The sequence below is a fragment of the Nymphaea colorata genome, chromosome 1 (genome assembly GCF_008831285.2).
Source record: "Nymphaea colorata isolate Beijing-Zhang1983 chromosome 1, ASM883128v2, whole genome shotgun sequence".
Taxonomy (NCBI): domain Eukaryota; kingdom Viridiplantae; phylum Streptophyta; class Magnoliopsida; order Nymphaeales; family Nymphaeaceae; genus Nymphaea; species Nymphaea colorata.
The window spans coordinates 33,263,174-33,281,121 of NC_045138.2; the positions used below are offsets into that span (position 1 = coordinate 33,263,174).

Below are 17,948 nucleotides of genomic sequence, written 5' to 3' on the forward strand. Positions count from 1 at the left end.
CTGAAACTTGGAGGGGAGATGTGTCTTTTCCGAAATGACGGGGAAGGTTTGAGATGAGTTCAACTTCCCACCAGAAGGAATTCTACTGAAATGCTTCTGAGTCCTGAGCCTGCACTTGCATTTCCCAAGATGCCCTCATAATTCACGTCTCCAAAATAGCCTTAACAACGTAGAAGGTGGCATGTGAAAGCAAGGCAGCAGTCACCAGAGAGAAAAAGATTTGACTGGGTGTTTTCGTCAATTCGTAAAAAGCAAAGTTGGTAAAAATAAGGTCCTTTTCCAGATCTCAAGAGCCTCCCTCTGTAGCTTTTGACCAGCCTTCCTCTCCTCCGGCGGATTTTTCAAAGCCTCCTTTAAAAAAAAAAAAAAAAAAAAAAAAAAAAAAAAAAAAAAAGGAGGGAAAGGAGAGACCGCATATATTAGAGGGAGGGCGGGGAAGGAAGGCGACTCGATTTTCTCTCCCTGGGCTATCCTTTTCCCTTCACCGCTTTCCGGCACTGATCTCTTCGAGCAGGCGAGAAAAACTAGCCGGTCGCTCCTGTGCTCGCCGGAACCGAAACCGGGGTCGACTATGGATACGTTTTCATAGTTACATTCTCGAAGCGACAGCGCGCATTTATCCTATGTACGTAGACTGAAAGCCGATCAAGCGGCACTCTACCTAGTGGATTTCCGGCCTTTCGTGTGCGCCCTGCGGGCTTCGCCGGAGGGAAGACAAGGAATGCGTCTCGTCTTTCTCAAGTAAACACGAATCGAGTCCTTTCGAGACAGCGTACTTTTCTCGAACAGAATAACAACATACTCTCATATTTTTGGAGTCCGATCTTCTTCTTGTAGACAGGGAATAAAAAACAGAGTGTTAGTACGTATTTGAAGGGACCTTGACGAAAGCCGAGCTGCGGCACTCTTTCCGGTGTTAGTTTCACCTTCTTCGCTCGGAAGAAGCAAATAAGAGAAAGAGAGAGCGACAGATATATATCATGTATATAACAGAGAGAGATATGGAGATCGTTCTGGACCATCCGATCGTCTTTTTCTCTGAAGAGCAGGAGCCTGAAACGGAATCTGTTGAGTTCCTTTTCTCGACTGAATGTGAACATATGCCTGACGGAAACTATTCTCAGAAGTATAAGACCAGAGAGCTTCAAGCATCCGATAGACAGGAAGCCATTTCTCTCATCTTGAAGGTAGAAAAAAACAATCTTTTCTTCATTTGCTTCTTCTGGATTTGGTTGATCGGGGATTGGAAAAATTTAACGCTATTATTTTGTTGTATGATGTTTCAGATTTCGAGATTGGACCATTTCGTCGCTTATCTCGCTGTGAATTACTATGATCGGTTCATTTCGTGGCAGCATATCCCGGTAAATTGAAATCACGTCTCTTGAAAAGACAAACAAAACCCGCACGACTTCCGTTTATCTCCGTGAATCCTCTCACACCTCCGGCCCTTTTACACTGAAAGCATTTTGTTAGTTTCGGTCGCGTTTTTTTGTGCTTGTTGTCACCGTCTTGGAAAATTGAGAACGATTCCATGTTTTTTTATTTCATTATAACTTTGTCCATGACTCAATGGCTTCAGTTGGCATTCCAAGGAATCCGAAATTTAATCTACTCAACCATGCGACAAAATACGGCAGCTGCATTGAAACTTGAAAGTTTTGCTCTTTTTACTTCCCTCTTGAATTTTCTCAATTTGCCTATTTCTCACGGCATTCATCTAACGGACAACTGCATATTAGCTTGATCTATTCACTCTTTCACGTAAAGTTCCTATCGTCCAATCCTCCCTGAAAATATCTCACCGCACCGCTTTCCTTGCTCGATGTTCGTGGGCCTGATATTAAGTGGGATCTGCAGAGGCACAAAGCGTGGATATCTCGCCTTGTCTGCGTCTCCTGTGTCTCCCTCGCATCAAAGCTGCGGAAGGCGGAGTTCTTGCTTTCCGATCTTCAGGTGAGTAGAAATTACCAGGTTATTGTACGCATTTATTTTCTTATGTTTCTTTTCCTTTTTTACTTCATTAAAATGAGTTTTCTAACTTTTTCGCTGTCTCCCTCTCATTCATGGAACGGGTGAAGAGGGACGAAGGATTCTTCTTTGACGTTCAGACGATCCGCAGAATGGAGCTATTAATTCTGAGCGCCCTCAAATGGAGAATGCGATCCGTTACTCCGTTCTCCTTCATAAATTTCTTCCTTTCCCTCTGCGATATCGACTTTCAGCCATTAAAGGCGGTAATGAGGGCGCGGGCTATCGAGATGGTCCTGAGGTCGCAGGCGGGTAAGTGGCACAACTTCTTCGCTTAAATAATTCGTGGTTCACGATCGTGAAAAATGGCTTTAGTCCATGATTTATTTTCGCGGCTTTCAGAGGTCAAGATTCTGGAGTTCCGGCCTTCGCTTGTCGCAGCGGCGTCTGTGCTCTGTGCTTCCCGTGAGATCGCTCCGTCCTTCGCCGTCCACCAGGACGCCGTAGCCGAATGCGTTCACATGAATAAAGTAAGGGATCGATGTTAATTTCCTTTATTAGAAGTCCACTTTCTCCCATTTGTTGGTTCCAATACTTTCTTGTTCTATATCCTTTGCCCCCCACATGCATCCGCCTGCCGTTCTGTCGCACACGATGCCCCCAAAGCCCCCACAAAAAGTTTCACCAAACCCACAAGCGCTCGGTATAATTTATTTTACCTCAACCTGCCGTCCGCCGGTCCTCTGTGTGAGCGACGGAGGTGCGTCTGGGAGTTTCATGTCGTTCTGAGATTCTCGCTGATACGCGCTGCTTTCCTGGCAGCGAACGCTTGCAGGAAAGGGTTCTTTCTGAATAACTGATTTGGGGTAGAAGGGCGGAGAGGTCTGATAGTGTATGATGTACCAAACGACTGAAAAGGAATGAACGTGCTTCTGCTTTGTCTCTTTCCACAGGATACCAGAAATTCTTTTCGGTTCCTAAGCAGAAAATCATTTCCCATCGGTTATACATATGCATGATTTGGTGCAAAACACACCTGATTTATATTTGTTATTTCTGAGCAGGAGCAGCTAGCTGCCTGCTACGAGTTGATGCAGGACATGATTGTGGTCGACAAGTACGAGCCTGCAGCCCGTTCGATGTCCAGCGATGATACGCCCGTTACCGTACTCGACCGCCATTGCTCGAGCTCGGAAAGCGAGCTTGGAGACAGCGTCGTGGCGGCCTCCACGACGTCGTCCTCGGGTGGCTTGGCGACGCTCCAGCTCTACCAGACGGTGGCGTCGACCAAGAGGCGGAGGCTCAATGGCCTGTGCACTGGCAAGATCGTGCAGGTCTCCCAGATGCAGCAGTGCTCAACGTGACCTGAACGCGACCCTCCAAGAACCCCAGCTGCTAGTCTTTCCCTCTCTTCGTGCTTTAGTTATCTGTACGGATGTGCCAAGGGAGAGACCAAATAGTGAAAGGGATAAAGGTGGTAAGAAGGCCTAGTCCAGTCTAGTTTCACCGGGGCAGGTAATCCTCGAGATCTTGCTCAACAATCGCTGGTCAATGTCTAGTTTTACCGTGAGTGGTCTTGCCTGGAAAAGCCCTAGCCCCTTCTCTATTTCTTTCTGTGCGTTCAGGCTCTTATCTTAAACAATAAAACCAAGAAAAAATAGAAAAATTCGGAAAAAGCCGAAAAGGAGGACTCTGGTAGGTGATTTTGGTTCAGTTTGTTGTGGTGGTCCTTTTCCCTTTTTACTTTTTTTTTTTTTTGTCTCTCGAAGCGTTAAAACCTTCACTTGGAGGATGTTTCGGCTCGATGGGTCACATCACGCTCCTTTCTGCCTCTCCCATTCCCCAACACTGAGGACTTCAGCTGGGGGGACCCAAACATGACTCTCACAGCAGCCTCAGTTTTACAGAATTCCGGTACATGTTTGCTGAGAGCCAGCCTGAGAGGAACAGAAAAGCGAATGGTTGGTATCAGAGGCCAAGAACGAAACCATCAGCGTGGACACATGTGGGGATCCTTGAAAGAAAGATGGAGGGACGTATACGACCGTAAATCTCGCGTTAACTTGCAAAGATCGGCGATTTTATTGCTGAGGAAGGAATCATGACAGAGGGGAAGGATCATGATCTTTAATTAATCAACCGTAATTGCTTTTAATTTACCACTCCACAAGTGATGCCTTAAACGCTTATGGTCAGCCTGCAGGGCGCTGGAAGGTCCCAATGATTAATTAATCCATGTGTTCATTAGATATAATCAATTCACGTGCATGCTTCATCCGGAGAACTGATGCTGCATGCTTCATCACAACAAGAAAAATAAATAGAACCGTGCTGATTGGTGCACGCCTTACTGAAGCTTCCTTGACACGTTGCCATCTGAAGCAGGCATGGAGAACTTCATTTGTAGGTTAAAATGCTCAACTCCGAGTGAATCGTCCTTCCCTCCCCATCTTTTCTGAAAAAGAAAAGCTCTGGTGTAAGCGAACTTGCTGGGAGTGTTCGGATTTTCGCAGGCCTCTTATCATTCTATCGGTGTGGTGTCATTTATCCACGGTATATTTAAAAGTATCGACCGACCGATACTTTCGAAGGACGACCCTTAAACTGCGTTAGAAAACGAAACTGGAAATAAAAATGTTTAAAGTTTCGTCGTCCCGGAAGGCTCTCTTTCTCTGCCGAATGAATGTCCTGGACAAGGACCCGAACATTCCGCCGGGATCCCGATATCCAAAGAAAATTCCTTTTCGTGTTTTTCCTTTCCCTCACAAACTCCCGCATTTTGAGTCAATAACTTCATATAGTGAGTTTTCTTCCTAATTACAGTATCGCATAAAATTAATTGCAGTTTTTAAGTCAAATCATTGTTGAATCGGAACACACATTCATTTGGCTAAAGTCCCGAATTTGTGTCGATCCAAATCAATGTTGAATCGGAACACACATTCATCTGGATCAAGTCCAGATTTGCACGAATCCAAGCCCTCAACGCCGACCCAGCCCGACCCCACCTTCAAGCCGTGAGTGTAAAGGCTGATGCTTGGGTCCACAGGCACCCAGCGCAAGGGGGTGAGGCCCAACCGGCAACTATGTCTTAAAAATTGACTTGGGAACCGAATCGGCGAGCCTGCTGAGAGCCGATTCATTGATTCGGCAGAACAGCACGCCAGTGAATCCGCCAAAAGCAGTTAAAAGATTAGATGACACCACGGAGATTCGATTCGGCCTCATTCTGAGAACACTGGGTCCAACGACCACCTGCTTCAATGGGACTGGGCTTGGGCTGTTTTGGCACCGAACATATTTATGTTAATGTGGAAAATCTCTCTCTCTCTCTCTCTAGGTTTTCCAGCAAAAACTTCCACACACTTGAACCTGGTCAGCTAAGGACAAGGAGGGCTAGCAGGTGTCGATGTTCAACCAAAACCAAAGATTTCAAACTTTACCATTTCTTCGATTTGGGTGCTTAATATTTGGCTTAAACGTGTCGGAGAATGAAAATGTTCGGGAGATTCACATTTGCAAACCACTTCATCCATGTGAGGAAAGTTGAGAATTCAAGCAACCAAAAACTCGCATTATTTACGATATAAATAGTTTTGTTTATGTGTTTAATTATTTTCTTCTTCTTGATCTCGCGAATGTGAGAGGGTACGGCAACAAGCAGAAGATGCTTCGCCCAGCAAAATCGATTAATTACAATCCAAAAGAAACAGAAAGCAAAGGTTATGTTTAATGTGCAATGATTTCTTCTTTAACACAAACTGGGGGGCGTGAGCTTTGAGTTTGGGCAATTTATAACATGGAACCCACGGGGCAGAGAAGCTGGAGCCCAAGTTCCCCAAACCAGCATTGAATGCATTGGGAAGGAAAAGAAAGATTGCAGAGATGCACATACTTTGAATCTCCGGCATTTAATATCTATATTGTGTAGTACATGATATGATAGTGTGGAGTCCTTTCCGATTCTGAACAGCAGGCATCATTCACTCTTGTTTTCAGGTACATGTCCTTCAAATGTTGGATCCACCCCAACAGACACATTTAGTGTGATTTATTTTCCTTGTCAGTCGGTGCCGATCGATCGATCGTCTGGAACGAACCATAGTATTCAGCTTTCAGGATGCCATAGGGAAAAAAATTCAATGGTCTGCAACTTTCGAATGCGAATGCCTTATATGATCTAATGAGTCAGATCGACCATTCGAACATGAATTGTCAACATATATTTAACAGGAATCAAGCATTTGGCACTAATGAAGGCAAATAACTGATCAGCAAAAAAAAAAATAGACCTCTATTTTCATCTGTATATCAGATTATTTGTATACATAAAACAAGTGGTTACCTCAAGTACTTTTGGCAAATTCTTCGATTCTTCTCTGTCTTTCTACCCAAAGTTAATCTTTCGGTCGCCTTGTGCCCTTTTCAACAGTCTTAAATGTCTATGATGGCATTGGAAACATGCTTTAACATCTTAGGCTGTGTTTGGATGACACCCCAAAACAGGGTTTCTGGAGGAAAAACCTGGTTTTGAGCAGGTTTTGTAAAAGCTGCCCTCTCCCAGGTTTTTCATCTGAAAACCTGGTTTTGAGCAGGGGCAGCGTGAATTGGTTCTATCAATAACATGCATTAGTGCAGCTCCATGAACCACAGAGTATTGTTTATAGGTTTCAGCCTTGCATCTTGAAGCTGCTTTGCGGTGGACGAGAACATGCATAGGCATCCTTTGCAGCTGCTGCAGGTATAATCTCCCTTTTATTTAGTTGCATCTCTATGATCCATCTATTAGGTTGTATTGACGTTCCACCATGAATTTTTTCATTTTTTGTTTCTTGTTCGTTTTTATTTGTCCACTATTGGAGCTACAAAACATTAGAAATACCATACTGATATATATCAGTGTGTAAAGTATGAACATCGTTCTGCACATCTGAGAAAGACATCTCATGTTCACAAATTTGTGCAAGTGCTTGATCACCATCTAAATTTGGAATCTTAATGTATATGAAAGGTTTTAAACCTGCTAAACTGTCATCGTTGCACAATTGGGGAGTATCAGTTGTTAAAATCCTCTATGTTGCTGCAATGCTTGTTGTCTTTCTTGTGTGCTTGTGCCTTTCCTAGCTACTTAAGAGTTACTGAAAGTGGTGCCTTCCATCGATTGTTAGTGTCCTATTGGAAGCTCACAATGTTATTCTATTTGTTTCAAATTCTTTGTGTTGGCCATTTTTTGCCAGCAAGATCGGTTGGACAAAAGAGAATGGTGTGCTCAAATTCTACGGTGCATGTCAGTATATGCATTTCTAAGAGGCAATAAACATTGGTCGTTTTCAAATTTATCAGGGGAAACTCAATATGTTGAACCTGGCAACTTTCTTTCTACTTAAAACTACTTGACATGTTTAACTGGTTTTGATACTAGCAATGCAGTGTACCTATTGGTGTTTCAAATTTCAGCCCGTTTCAGCTGAAATTTGGTTCTAGAGCCACAGTTAAAAAACCAGGTTATGTTCATCTGAAATTTGGTTCTAGAGCCACAGTTAAAAAAGCAGGTTTTGTTCATCCAAACAAAAACCCAGTTTAAAAGGAAAAAACGTGATTTTGTATTGGCATCCAAACAGGAAAACGAGGCTTTAAACCAGGTTTGCAAAACCAGGTTTCCTCACAATCTGGTTTTGAAGGCATGTCATGCAAACAATCCCTTTAGTCTTTCAAAATTTGCACATTCTTTTGTCAAATTCTTCTAAAATCCCGAAACGAGTTTTGATACAAGCAGTTGGAAAGGAAATTAATTTACCGCATTTCCTTCTTTTTTTCCAATTTTCGTATATTTTGAGTGATATATTTTGTTAAATAATCTCTTCTGCTAAATGAGACTAAAGTAATTCGGCTTCTCATTAACCATATCTAACCGTTACCTCCCATTATCTCACCTTTCTGAAAAGAACAGCAAAAGATGTTGTTCAAGGAAGTCACTGATATCTCATGAGCCCTGGTCAGAAGGACCTGAATTTTGAACAGAGCATGATGGGGAGGAGGCGCCTACATTAATATAGGAGTTTCCAGCTTATTCATTGCCACTCGATTGGGCCCAATAGTAACATGAGGTGAGTTCCATCTAGTCCCCACCACCAGGATCTTCATCTGCATAGATATATAGATGAGACTTCTTCTTTGGGGAGAAGGATATCTAAAGCTACATGTGCAGATCTGTCAATGAGTTGGGTATCTGCCAGATCTCAGTTTGACAGTATTCAACAAAACAAAACTATGCAAATTCCAGTACTCACTCTGTTAATAATCTAGGTTTTCAGAAAGTAAATTTCAACTCAGCTCGATATAAACTGTGTGTTACATGATTGTTGTGGTAAAATGATCATACAGTGCGAGTGGTAATGCCAAAGTTTTGTGAGTAGAAGATATAAAATTGCCGTGACGTCCACCTGCAGAAGGGAAGTCCGTGCTCAGCCGCTGCTAGCAAAATGGACCACAGGAGCGCGAAATTCGAGCTGGCTTCTGAACCACATGAGACGATCCTAGATACATTTATTTCGTTTGTTCCTTCGTCTTCTTCACTGGTCCCAGTTGCATTGCAGTTTTAACTTCAAAGAGACAGTGCGTGCAAGGAAGTTCCAAGATCTGTTTTCTTTTTCTCAGTACATTGATTGCACATGCAAAAACGAACGTCTCATGGATTGGCCGTGAGTTATTTCCATCGCTAATTTGTGGAGGTGGAAAGAATCGTCCGAATGGGAGATCGATTTCACTGAAAGGGGAGGCATGGCTCTGGGGCCTGAGGGGATCAGACGGAACGATAGTGGGCACCGGGAAAGGATATATGTCAGGTGGTGCATTGATCGCTACGAGTTGGCCGGTCCCAGAGCTGCCCGTGAAGGCCTTTACCAGGGTCTGATGGTTTTCCAAGGGATCGCTTTCTAGGGTGTTAAACTGCAAAGATCTTCAAAGGAGGATAATCAGCTGCTTGATTTCTCTACAAAAGAGTGTTATGTAATATAATATACACTGCACGATAACGTTTAGATGTTATCTCCTCCAAAAGAAAAGGGAAACTATATTACAACAATTTGATAACGTCCAACATAGGGTTCAATGACGATGCTCCTTGTTATGTCCTTAATCTGATGCAGAATTGGTGATTCGATTCCACCGCCCTCTTAGTTTAGGACTGGTTCAGGCTTTGAGTAGAAAGAGGAACACCCACTAATAAAAGCACCTGCATTAACTCATTTCTTTTCTTCCTCATGTTTTCGTCACCTCTGCGAGTGAATCTTTCATCGTTTTCAGGTATCGATCAAGCGTTGTCTTAAAAAAAGCGATAAGCGACTGGCCTGCCATACAGCACAATTAAAACCTGAAATGGAATGAACTCAATGATGGCACTACTCAAAAGAGAGATTTAAACCCTCAACCAACGGTCTATCAGCCAGGGCCCCGGCCAGATTGTTCGACCACAAACAGCAGTCATCATGAAGTTGAAACCCACCGCCTCCATTGAATCTTGAGCATGCCTCTCTCGACCTCACGAATGATTTACAAGTAGAAATGGTAAGTATATGGTGAAAGATATAATTTTCAAAATTTTCCACACTGTACATGCACTCTTAGTTAAAAAAAAAAAAAAAAAAAAAAAAAACCTGTTTTTAAAAAACGATTCATAAAACGACAAAACCCACTTTTTTTAATGCAAAAAGAGAAACTCAATTTTCAAGTTCTTTCACGATTTTTCCCATTTTTAGGTAGTTTTTGTGTTTTTTTCATGCCAAACTGCTTGTTTCTATGTTTTTAAATTTTTATTAATTGCCATGAGCTTATTTTTTATGTTATCTTATTACTTTCCAATTTATTTTATTTTTCCTTAGTTTTTAAGATTTTTGTAATATTTTAAAAATATGTCGTATTTTTCCATTTTTTCAAACCTACCGCCTTTAAAACACGAACACGATAAATACATATATATATATAGGGCTCAATTAATGCTTGACATTGCCTCCTAACTAATCAGAATAACCCCAATAATTTGCTCAAGGACCACCGACTTTGCCGGGGTGGCCGTGGCTCCCTCCCGGTCCCCAGACGTATCGGGCCTTGCACATCAATGCATCTCAAACTTCTCCGGCCATTAACCATAAAGAGATCGGCCACAAAAAGGATGGGAGCAAAAATTCGGCAGCATCATCACAGATGATGTTGATGCGATGAGCGGCGCCTTTAATATTATCATATAGCATGACAATTGGCAGAAAGCGGTCGACTACCTTCAATGCAGCGAAGCATGATTATTAGAGATCGACGATCGGAAGAAAGTGGCTCATCGAAGCATGATCCTCTAAGAGCCTGGGAGCAATACTTTTCATGGTAAGGATGATTCATATTGCCCTACATATTCTTGCATTTCATTTCATCCAAGTCTCTATGACAAGTACTTCCAGTTGGAATATAAAATGGACATTGGTTCTACTTGGAATCAAAATCAATTTATTGATGCTTAACATGATAACAGTACAATGTAAAAAACAAAAAATACAAATCTTGAAACAAATCTCAAATCAGAAACTCAATCTGTCGTGCATGGTAGAATATATGGACCTCATCTCAAGTATTATTTAATTCATGCCATCATAAAAGCTGGCCCTCCTCGTCAGCTGTATGGAGCCATTTACAGTAGATATCTCGAAATAGACGCCAATTTAATATGCCCAAAAGATACTAGTTAGGTAATCTAAACAAACCAAAAAAGCAGAAAGCTAAAGTCCTGCAACCCAAGATGAATGGACATCGAATGTCATCAACACGAAATGACCAACATTCCGAGAATAGCCACTTCACATTCTACTTCTCTCTCTCTCTCTTTCTGTTTTCTTCTTGGTAGGCGACATTCGATTGTCATTAAGAACAGTGGCTTCTTCCCAACTCTTGGACCAAATAAATTCAAAGTCAAGAAAGACTATATATATATATATAACTTCGGCCTAACTCCGACACTTAAACCTAGCTAGCTAGGTGGATTAGCTTGAGGCCGTTGATTAGCAAATAAGCATCTTAGGTTTTGTATCAGATAACTTATCAATTGCATGAAATACTTTTCTATTGGAGAAAGACGACGAGAATCGGATGTGGAAAATATTTACCTCCTAAAGGGGCCTGGCTCCCGCTTAGATCAAACGCCGGTCTACGTCGCTATCGAAAAACTTAAATAGTCCTGCCCGGGCAGGTCAGGTCAACGTAGCCTAAGACCTGCCCGGGTTAGCTGACTGAGCTCGACCCAGCACGTCCTAGTCAATCACGTGACATACTTCACATGTTCCCAACTAACTTCAGACCCAGCATCACTTTCCACCAGCATTTCACGGTTTATTCGATGCATCCTTTACTTTTAGTTACCACTCTCTTATGCCAACCAAATCAATTGTGAAAATGATTGATTGGAATCGGCAAAGTTAATCTTGAAATTGACCCTAAGTTTGATCAACAATCAAATATTTGCTTATCGAAACCATCGCGCGGAGACTTTGGCCAGGACTTGACCCACTGAGGCCGTCTCACCTGAATCGAGGTCGGTGAAGTCAATGACGTGCGCGAGGGAACTTGACATGAACTGTAATTACGTGCAATTTCATCCATGAGATTCCAAGTCTGCGTTTTTTGTAATCGAATTCCACTTGAGCTGAACGTTGGTACTTTCAAATGGATCGGGATACAGATCTGGGTAGCATATAGATCCAAGTGGGGATATATGTGAACTGTCTCTAGTTGTAATGCTTAAACTGTTCTTTTATACAGTGCTGATAAATAACGACGGCTTCTTCTTTCTGAAAATGCCACGATGGTATTCATCGATATTGCTTGAACCGTGATGATGCTCTGTATATATTCAGATGGCATCGTTTTCTGACGTTGCTTGTGCCATCATCTTGCATGAACAACTATTCTTATATTTATTTGCTTGAAAGTCATTTCCTAGAAGTGTCAAAAAGTTTTTTCTGCTTCCTTCAGAAGGAAGGCCTTTCTTTTTCTTATGAAAGTCGTTTTTTACGTTAATTAATTATGTAAGTTTTTATAAAAGCTCAGTTTAAGTTTGTTGAGCCTTAATCGAGTTGAGCTCGAGTTATGGTAAAGTAATAGTTTATATATTCAAACGAGTTTTTCAAACCTTAATAGAATCGAGCTCGATCTCAACACGTAACTGCCGAGTCGAGCTCGAACTGCTTCTATCGAGCTCCAGCCGAGCTCAAGGTTTCATTAGTCGAGCCGAGCTTGAGTTGGCTGAACTCAGGCTCGACTCGGCTTGTGTTTTGACCCCCTTTGCCAATGAACCATATGGAACCAAGGGCAGATATAGGTAGGGTCTTGCCCCGCTCAACCCATTCTCTAAAAACATAATTTAATTGTTGGACTTGGGTCAACTTATATAAGACAGCTCCATGAGACCCGAGGTCACTGTTCCAATTAAAAATTTGTTAACCATATATTTAGTTTTTCATGAAAAAAATTCTGACTTCACCCTTGAGGACCTGTGTATTAAGAGGACCCAATCGAATCACACACTCAAACCATGCTATAAACCTGGCTTTTCATTAAACTATTGAACTTTTGCGTCAAATGATTAAATGTATATGGTTCTGATGCTAAAAGTAGTTTCGTGGAAAATACAAGTTTCTGACACGGTTTTAAAGTCATCTAGACTAGCTAAAATTGACTAAAGTGTGCAGACCTGACCTGAGATCTTAATTTTATCAAGATCTTTGTAGATCTACCATCCATCCGGCTAAGGATGTCAACCGATTGGATTCAAAGTGGATATATTATTAACTATATCTACTTTTTTTGAAATTCTAAGATTTAAATATGAACAAAAAAAGGTCAGATCTGAATCTGAATTCGAAATTTGATTTCATAATCCGAATCACATTTTTGTAATCATATATTCAAATTTTCAACATGTGAGAGTATTGGATATAAGATATTTGTTTAAAACTAAATTTGAAACCGAATCCGATCCGATTTTTCAATTAGATATTTAATTTCTTTCCATATCCCATTTTTTTAAGAATGTTCAGTTAGATATCGGATTCGATCTGCAACTGCTTCAGTTACACTTCACAGTTTGAAGCACCAAGATATACCATGATATTGAATCAGAAATCATTATTTATTCAATTTTTCCTAGACGGCTGAACTTTCAATGACCAAAACTTCCGAAACACTTCACTATCTTTATTTAACTATGGCAATAAATAGATAATACGACAGGGAAGGAAGCCAACACCGAAGCAGCTCTATCGTCAACTCTTCCGTCTTCTCATATCTCATAATCAAATGTGCACCATGCACATTGAAAGGGAAGGAAGCTGAGGAGAGTCGCCGTGCTAACGCTTGTGAGTGTATATATATATATATAAATTGTTAACATTTTTCAATGTTGATCCAAACTTGTATTCCGATCTGAGAAAATGGATCATGCTATCCAAATCTCGATGCAAGAATCTACATCTTAAAGGACCATGTTAGGACCCTTTTTTCATCAAAAGCTCGATGCTTTTTCATGGTAAAAACATACAGGCACGGCAAAATAAACTCTTTTAGCTTTCAAATTTCTTCTGTTAGAAGAATGATATCTCTCAAGGCCGTCGGAGTATCTTGGACTCCGTTCCTTGCTGCTATGTTTAACCAACGATCGTGGGATTGGATTGATCGTTGTCTTCATTCTCTGATTTCTGAGAGTTTGAGTGTCTTTTTCGCCTCTTAAAGATATTGTTTCTTGGTGTTGAAGGAAAATTGCATGACTTTTATATAGTCAAGTTTTTATCAAGTGCCAGGCCTTTCGAACTGTGATTGGCATATGAAAAATTGAGTTAATTAAGTAATCCCTGTGGTCTTAATTATATTAATATATGAAGCAATGGTGGAGTTAAAAAGAAAATTGGCTGAAGGGGTGCTCGTTTAAAAATACTCATAGCTGGTTATACACTTATATATATATATGTCTATTTAAAAATAAAAAATTTTTAAGAGGCTGGTGTGAGTAATTCACCATGTAGCTCCTCCTCTATTGATATGAAGATCTACTATATGAAGATGACGTAGGCGCTTAGCTTTTCAATGAAGGTTTAGGATGAAACTCTGTGGCAGAGAAGAGTCGAAGATAACTCTCTCTTTCTCTCTCTAGAAACTTAATTTAAAAAGGAACGAGCAGGGACCGGATATGTAAACCTTGGACGCCGTTTTTTCAAGGACACGAAACTTGTTTCATAGGTTCTTCAGGCATAAAAAATTAAAAAATGTTCTGAAGGTTGGGGTCCTTGAAAAGATGTTGCTAGTTGAAATATCAATGTTTTAATAATAAAGTATTGAAGCAATACTAACCAAAATCATTCGAAATATATAAATACATATACTGCAAGAAGTTCCCAATACGCGTTTACTTAAAGAGAGGGAAGGGAAGAACAGATTAAGACCAAATTAACAAAGTGTGGAAGGGGAATAAGGTCGCGGACTCCTTGCATCCTTACTCCGGTCCCTCCATCCTCTTCTCAAAATACATAGAAAAAACAAGTGAAACCTACAGCCCGTGCCTCTTGTGTTCATTTACGTAGCCCACGTGGTTGCTACTTTTCATCAATAAATGTATGAAAATAATCAAAGTGTTGAAATTTTCGTGCTTTTAATAGCTTTTCACAAGGCATTAAATGTTCGAAAAGTAGCTTAACGATTAAAAATAAACTGCTGGAGTGAAAAAAATTTGCGGATTAGTCTCCCTGGCGGCAATGCTACTTTTGAACATCAGCTTTTTCTCGTTGATTTTTGAACATAAAATGTTGTTTTCTTGAAGAAAATGTATGATTAAAAGTGCCAGAGTTCTCCCTGGTGAGCTGGCGGGTCATAACTCATAAGTCCGCGGCCTGACCCGCGCCAATCTAGCGACCTCCACCAATTCCTGAAATACCCTCAGACCTGACACTGTAATACAAGCAGCCGTTTCTTAACTCGCTCGGACCCATCAGGTCACATCCGTCAAAAAAAAAAAGAAAAAAGAAAGTAATCTTGCATGAATTCGTTTTGGCTTCCCGCAATCTGCCTTTACTCGGGACGGGCGGCGGTGCGGGCCCCCAGAACTCCCTCCTCTACGTCGTTGACCGCTTGTTGTTTAAAATAGGACGACCGAGGACCTGGAGAGCTTACCCGCGAAGGCGAGTGGCGCGAGAAACCGAAGGCTGCCGGAGCAGCGGCGGCGTCGACAGCAAACTTCGGTGGTGCGGATTCGCGCCACCGAAAGAGCGGCCTTCAGAGCGGGGCGACGCCTGCCGAGGGTGCTGACCGGATGACCCACCGGACTGGAGACGGTTTTCACGCCTGAGCCTCATCTGTTTGCCCCTTGACGTAAAAATGATGATCAAGAGAGAGGACGGGAAGAAGGGGGAGAGGAAGGGTCGGTTCTTCGCCTGCTTCAGGCCGCACGCGGACGCCACGGATCCACCTGCGCGGAAGGACACAGGTTCGGAGTCCGTCCTGGCGCTGATTGCCGTGTCGAAGAAGGAGCTCATCCCGGTGATCGTCGAGCCGAAAGCCAAGCAGAATATGGAGACTCTGTCGCTGAATTCCGAGTCGTCCAGACGAAAGAAGCCCTGCCGGTTTCTCGGACTCAAGAGGGCGATTTTTTGCAATGCAAAGGTGAGAACTCGCCGGAGTCAGGGTGATATCTTTCACATGTTTTCGATTCTTAAGCCCTGGGACGGCTGATTTCTGAATGTTCCTTGTTCTCAGGGAAGGATTTGTGACGGGAAAGTCCAGCAAGACCCCCGACGGTCTTCGGAAAGTGCGAAGATCTTCCTCGTTGAGCCAATTCCGCCTGTAAAACCGCAGGAACAGGAGCGGAAACTAGGTGGCTCGCCCATCCTGAAATCCGATTCAAACTGCCTGTCTCCATCGTCTTCTTTTTCCCCCTTCTCCACCTCAAGTTCTGTTTTAAGCAGGTCAAAAAAGTCGAACTCCATCTCGCGCCGGAAGACAGATTTTGCAACGGTTGCCTCTGGTTCTCGGCACGGGAAGCAGGCATCCTCTCCTCGATCCGAAAGCGGGAAAGCTCCAATTCCGGACGGGGAAAAAGGACCCGAGCCGGCGCTGGGTCCGATCATCGGACTATTCTGCTTTCTAGCATTCAGCCTCTCGGTGACGGTGATCTGGGGGCGGATCTACGCGATCTTGTTTACGTTGATCTGGTCGTGCTTCGTTGGCCGAAGGAGGGAGCTCAGCTCGCCTGAAAACATCAAACGACCGGAGAGTCCGATCGTTCCGCCGGAGCCAGACTCGATCGAGTACCGGAAACGCGTCATCATGGAAGGTATTTTGGAGAGGAGCCACCGCCACAGGGCTCCAAAGCGGGGCGGCTGAGTAACTCCATACACGCAGGAGATCCTTCTTGGAATCGGAGCCATGTCTCGGTAATTCCCCAAACTGCTAAAAACTTTTCGGAATTTACATTTACATTTACATTTTCCATTTTTCCTTGTGAAAAAGACAAAAACACAAAATCTTTTTTCTGGACGATAGCTGGCGTACATGGTGGATAACTGTCAAACTTCCCGTGTGGGGCCACCAATGGACACATTGACAGTCCATAGATATGTTATTTCTTGGAAGAGAAAAAACCAACAAAAACTGTAAAATAAACATAGCCCCTTAAATTTTACAATTAAAAGAATTTTGTAAATGTAACTTTACTGTCAATGTAACGAGAAAGCTGACATGTAATGAGAAAGCGATATTCCTCTCGTCATAATCCAAAACCATGGTAAATGCAACAAAAGTTAGAAGACTGCCTTTAAATTGTTAGAAAACTCTCCATGGCCGAAGATCCGTTTATTCGATTTTCAGATTGATATTAGTGCTATCAAACGTAGCGCTTTAAATGTTGCAAGTCTTAATTTTTACGTATCTATTTACATATCCTAATGAAATTGAACAATGGCAGATTTTCGATTTTCCATAGTTAATTAAAGGACTGACTGTTTACTTCATTGGTTGGTATTTAAATCTGTCTTGGCAGGTGACACGTCTGCTCTGCTGCCTTTGAAGATGGTGGAGGTAAATTAAAACGCATAGCATCAGAGAGAAGGGACCTGCCCGATCTCGTTTATTTCCTGTCGACACGGTACAAACTAAACTACAAAAAGAGATTATAACCACCAGCGAATTGCGGTGTGGTGGTTACTGGTTACTGCAATGAAGTGGGTTTCCTTTTTCTATGTAAATGTAAATGGAAAGAGAGCTGAGTTAACCTTTAATTTGTTGTCCACTTGTGGTAGGACGTCATTCTTGCTTCCTTCTGTTCTCATTGAAATGTTACTAATCATTTGCGTTGGAGACGAGGGTCGGTCGTCGGTGACTCGGGGGAACGACTGCTATATTCATGATTGTGGCCTTATAATTCAAGAAGTATTCATTGCCATGGCCTCCCTTAATATGCCATAACAAGCGGTAGACTTTTGTAGATCAAGCAATCATAGGACATTCAAAGAAAGCAGGGGCCGCTATTTAATTTTCACAATGTTTGCCAGGGCCAAATTAAAAAATTTAAATACATTAAACAATAAAAAAATTATTTTATTAAAAAAAATCAGGAGTGCCAATGGCCCCTGCCAGCCTCCTTTCTTTCAATTTAAATGTCACCACCTTTAACCACAACCAATTTTAACCAGGTGAAGTAGAATTTCTTGGACTTATGATTTGATAGAACAAGCAATTAACAATTTAATTATACCATATTCCTGTTGAAGCCTCTGTTATATTTCAACTTACATGTTAATAATCATCAAATGTAAATCTTGTTTTAAGAGCCTGAAATAAAGAACGATCAACTACACCCCCATCGAAAAATAGTTATTGTTTTAGGAGCTTGAAATAAAGATGGCTCAACTACAAATGATTGTTGAATTAGGAGTTTGAAATAAAGATCGATC

The 17,948-nt window shown here is 41.9% G+C and overlaps 2 protein-coding genes across 4 annotated transcripts; both read left to right on the plus strand.

The window, feature by feature from the left end:
- The first annotated feature begins 416 nt into the window (after window positions 1-416).
- LOC116248812 (putative cyclin-D6-1) lies at window positions 417-3,684 on the plus strand. Of its 2 annotated transcripts, XM_031621797.2 has the most exons (7): window positions 417-741; window positions 838-1,187; window positions 1,287-1,364; window positions 1,861-1,956; window positions 2,082-2,283; window positions 2,374-2,501; window positions 3,036-3,684. In XM_031621797.2, exons 2-7 carry the CDS (start codon window positions 981-983, stop codon window positions 3,333-3,335), a joined length of 1,011 nt encoding a protein of 336 aa, XP_031477657.1. In that variant the 5' UTR covers window positions 417-741; window positions 838-980; the 3' UTR covers window positions 3,336-3,684. The 2 variants fall into 2 exon arrangements, with proteins under 2 accessions (XP_031477657.1, XP_049931757.1); XM_050075800.1 differs by having other exon boundaries at window positions 417-1,187.
- Window positions 3,685-14,861: 11,177 nt separating this feature from the next.
- Window positions 14,862-17,311, plus strand: LOC116249452 (uncharacterized). Of its 2 annotated transcripts, XM_031622614.2 has the most exons (4): window positions 14,862-15,660; window positions 15,754-15,871; window positions 15,963-16,430; window positions 17,036-17,311. In XM_031622614.2, exons 1-3 carry the CDS (start codon window positions 15,376-15,378, stop codon window positions 16,142-16,144), a joined length of 585 nt encoding a protein of 194 aa, XP_031478474.1. In that variant the 5' UTR covers window positions 14,862-15,375; the 3' UTR covers window positions 16,145-16,430; window positions 17,036-17,311. The 2 variants fall into 2 exon arrangements, with proteins under 2 accessions (XP_031478474.1, XP_031478473.1); XM_031622613.2 differs by having other exon boundaries at window positions 14,870-15,660; window positions 15,754-16,430.
- The last annotated feature ends 637 nt before the right edge of the window (window positions 17,312-17,948 follow it).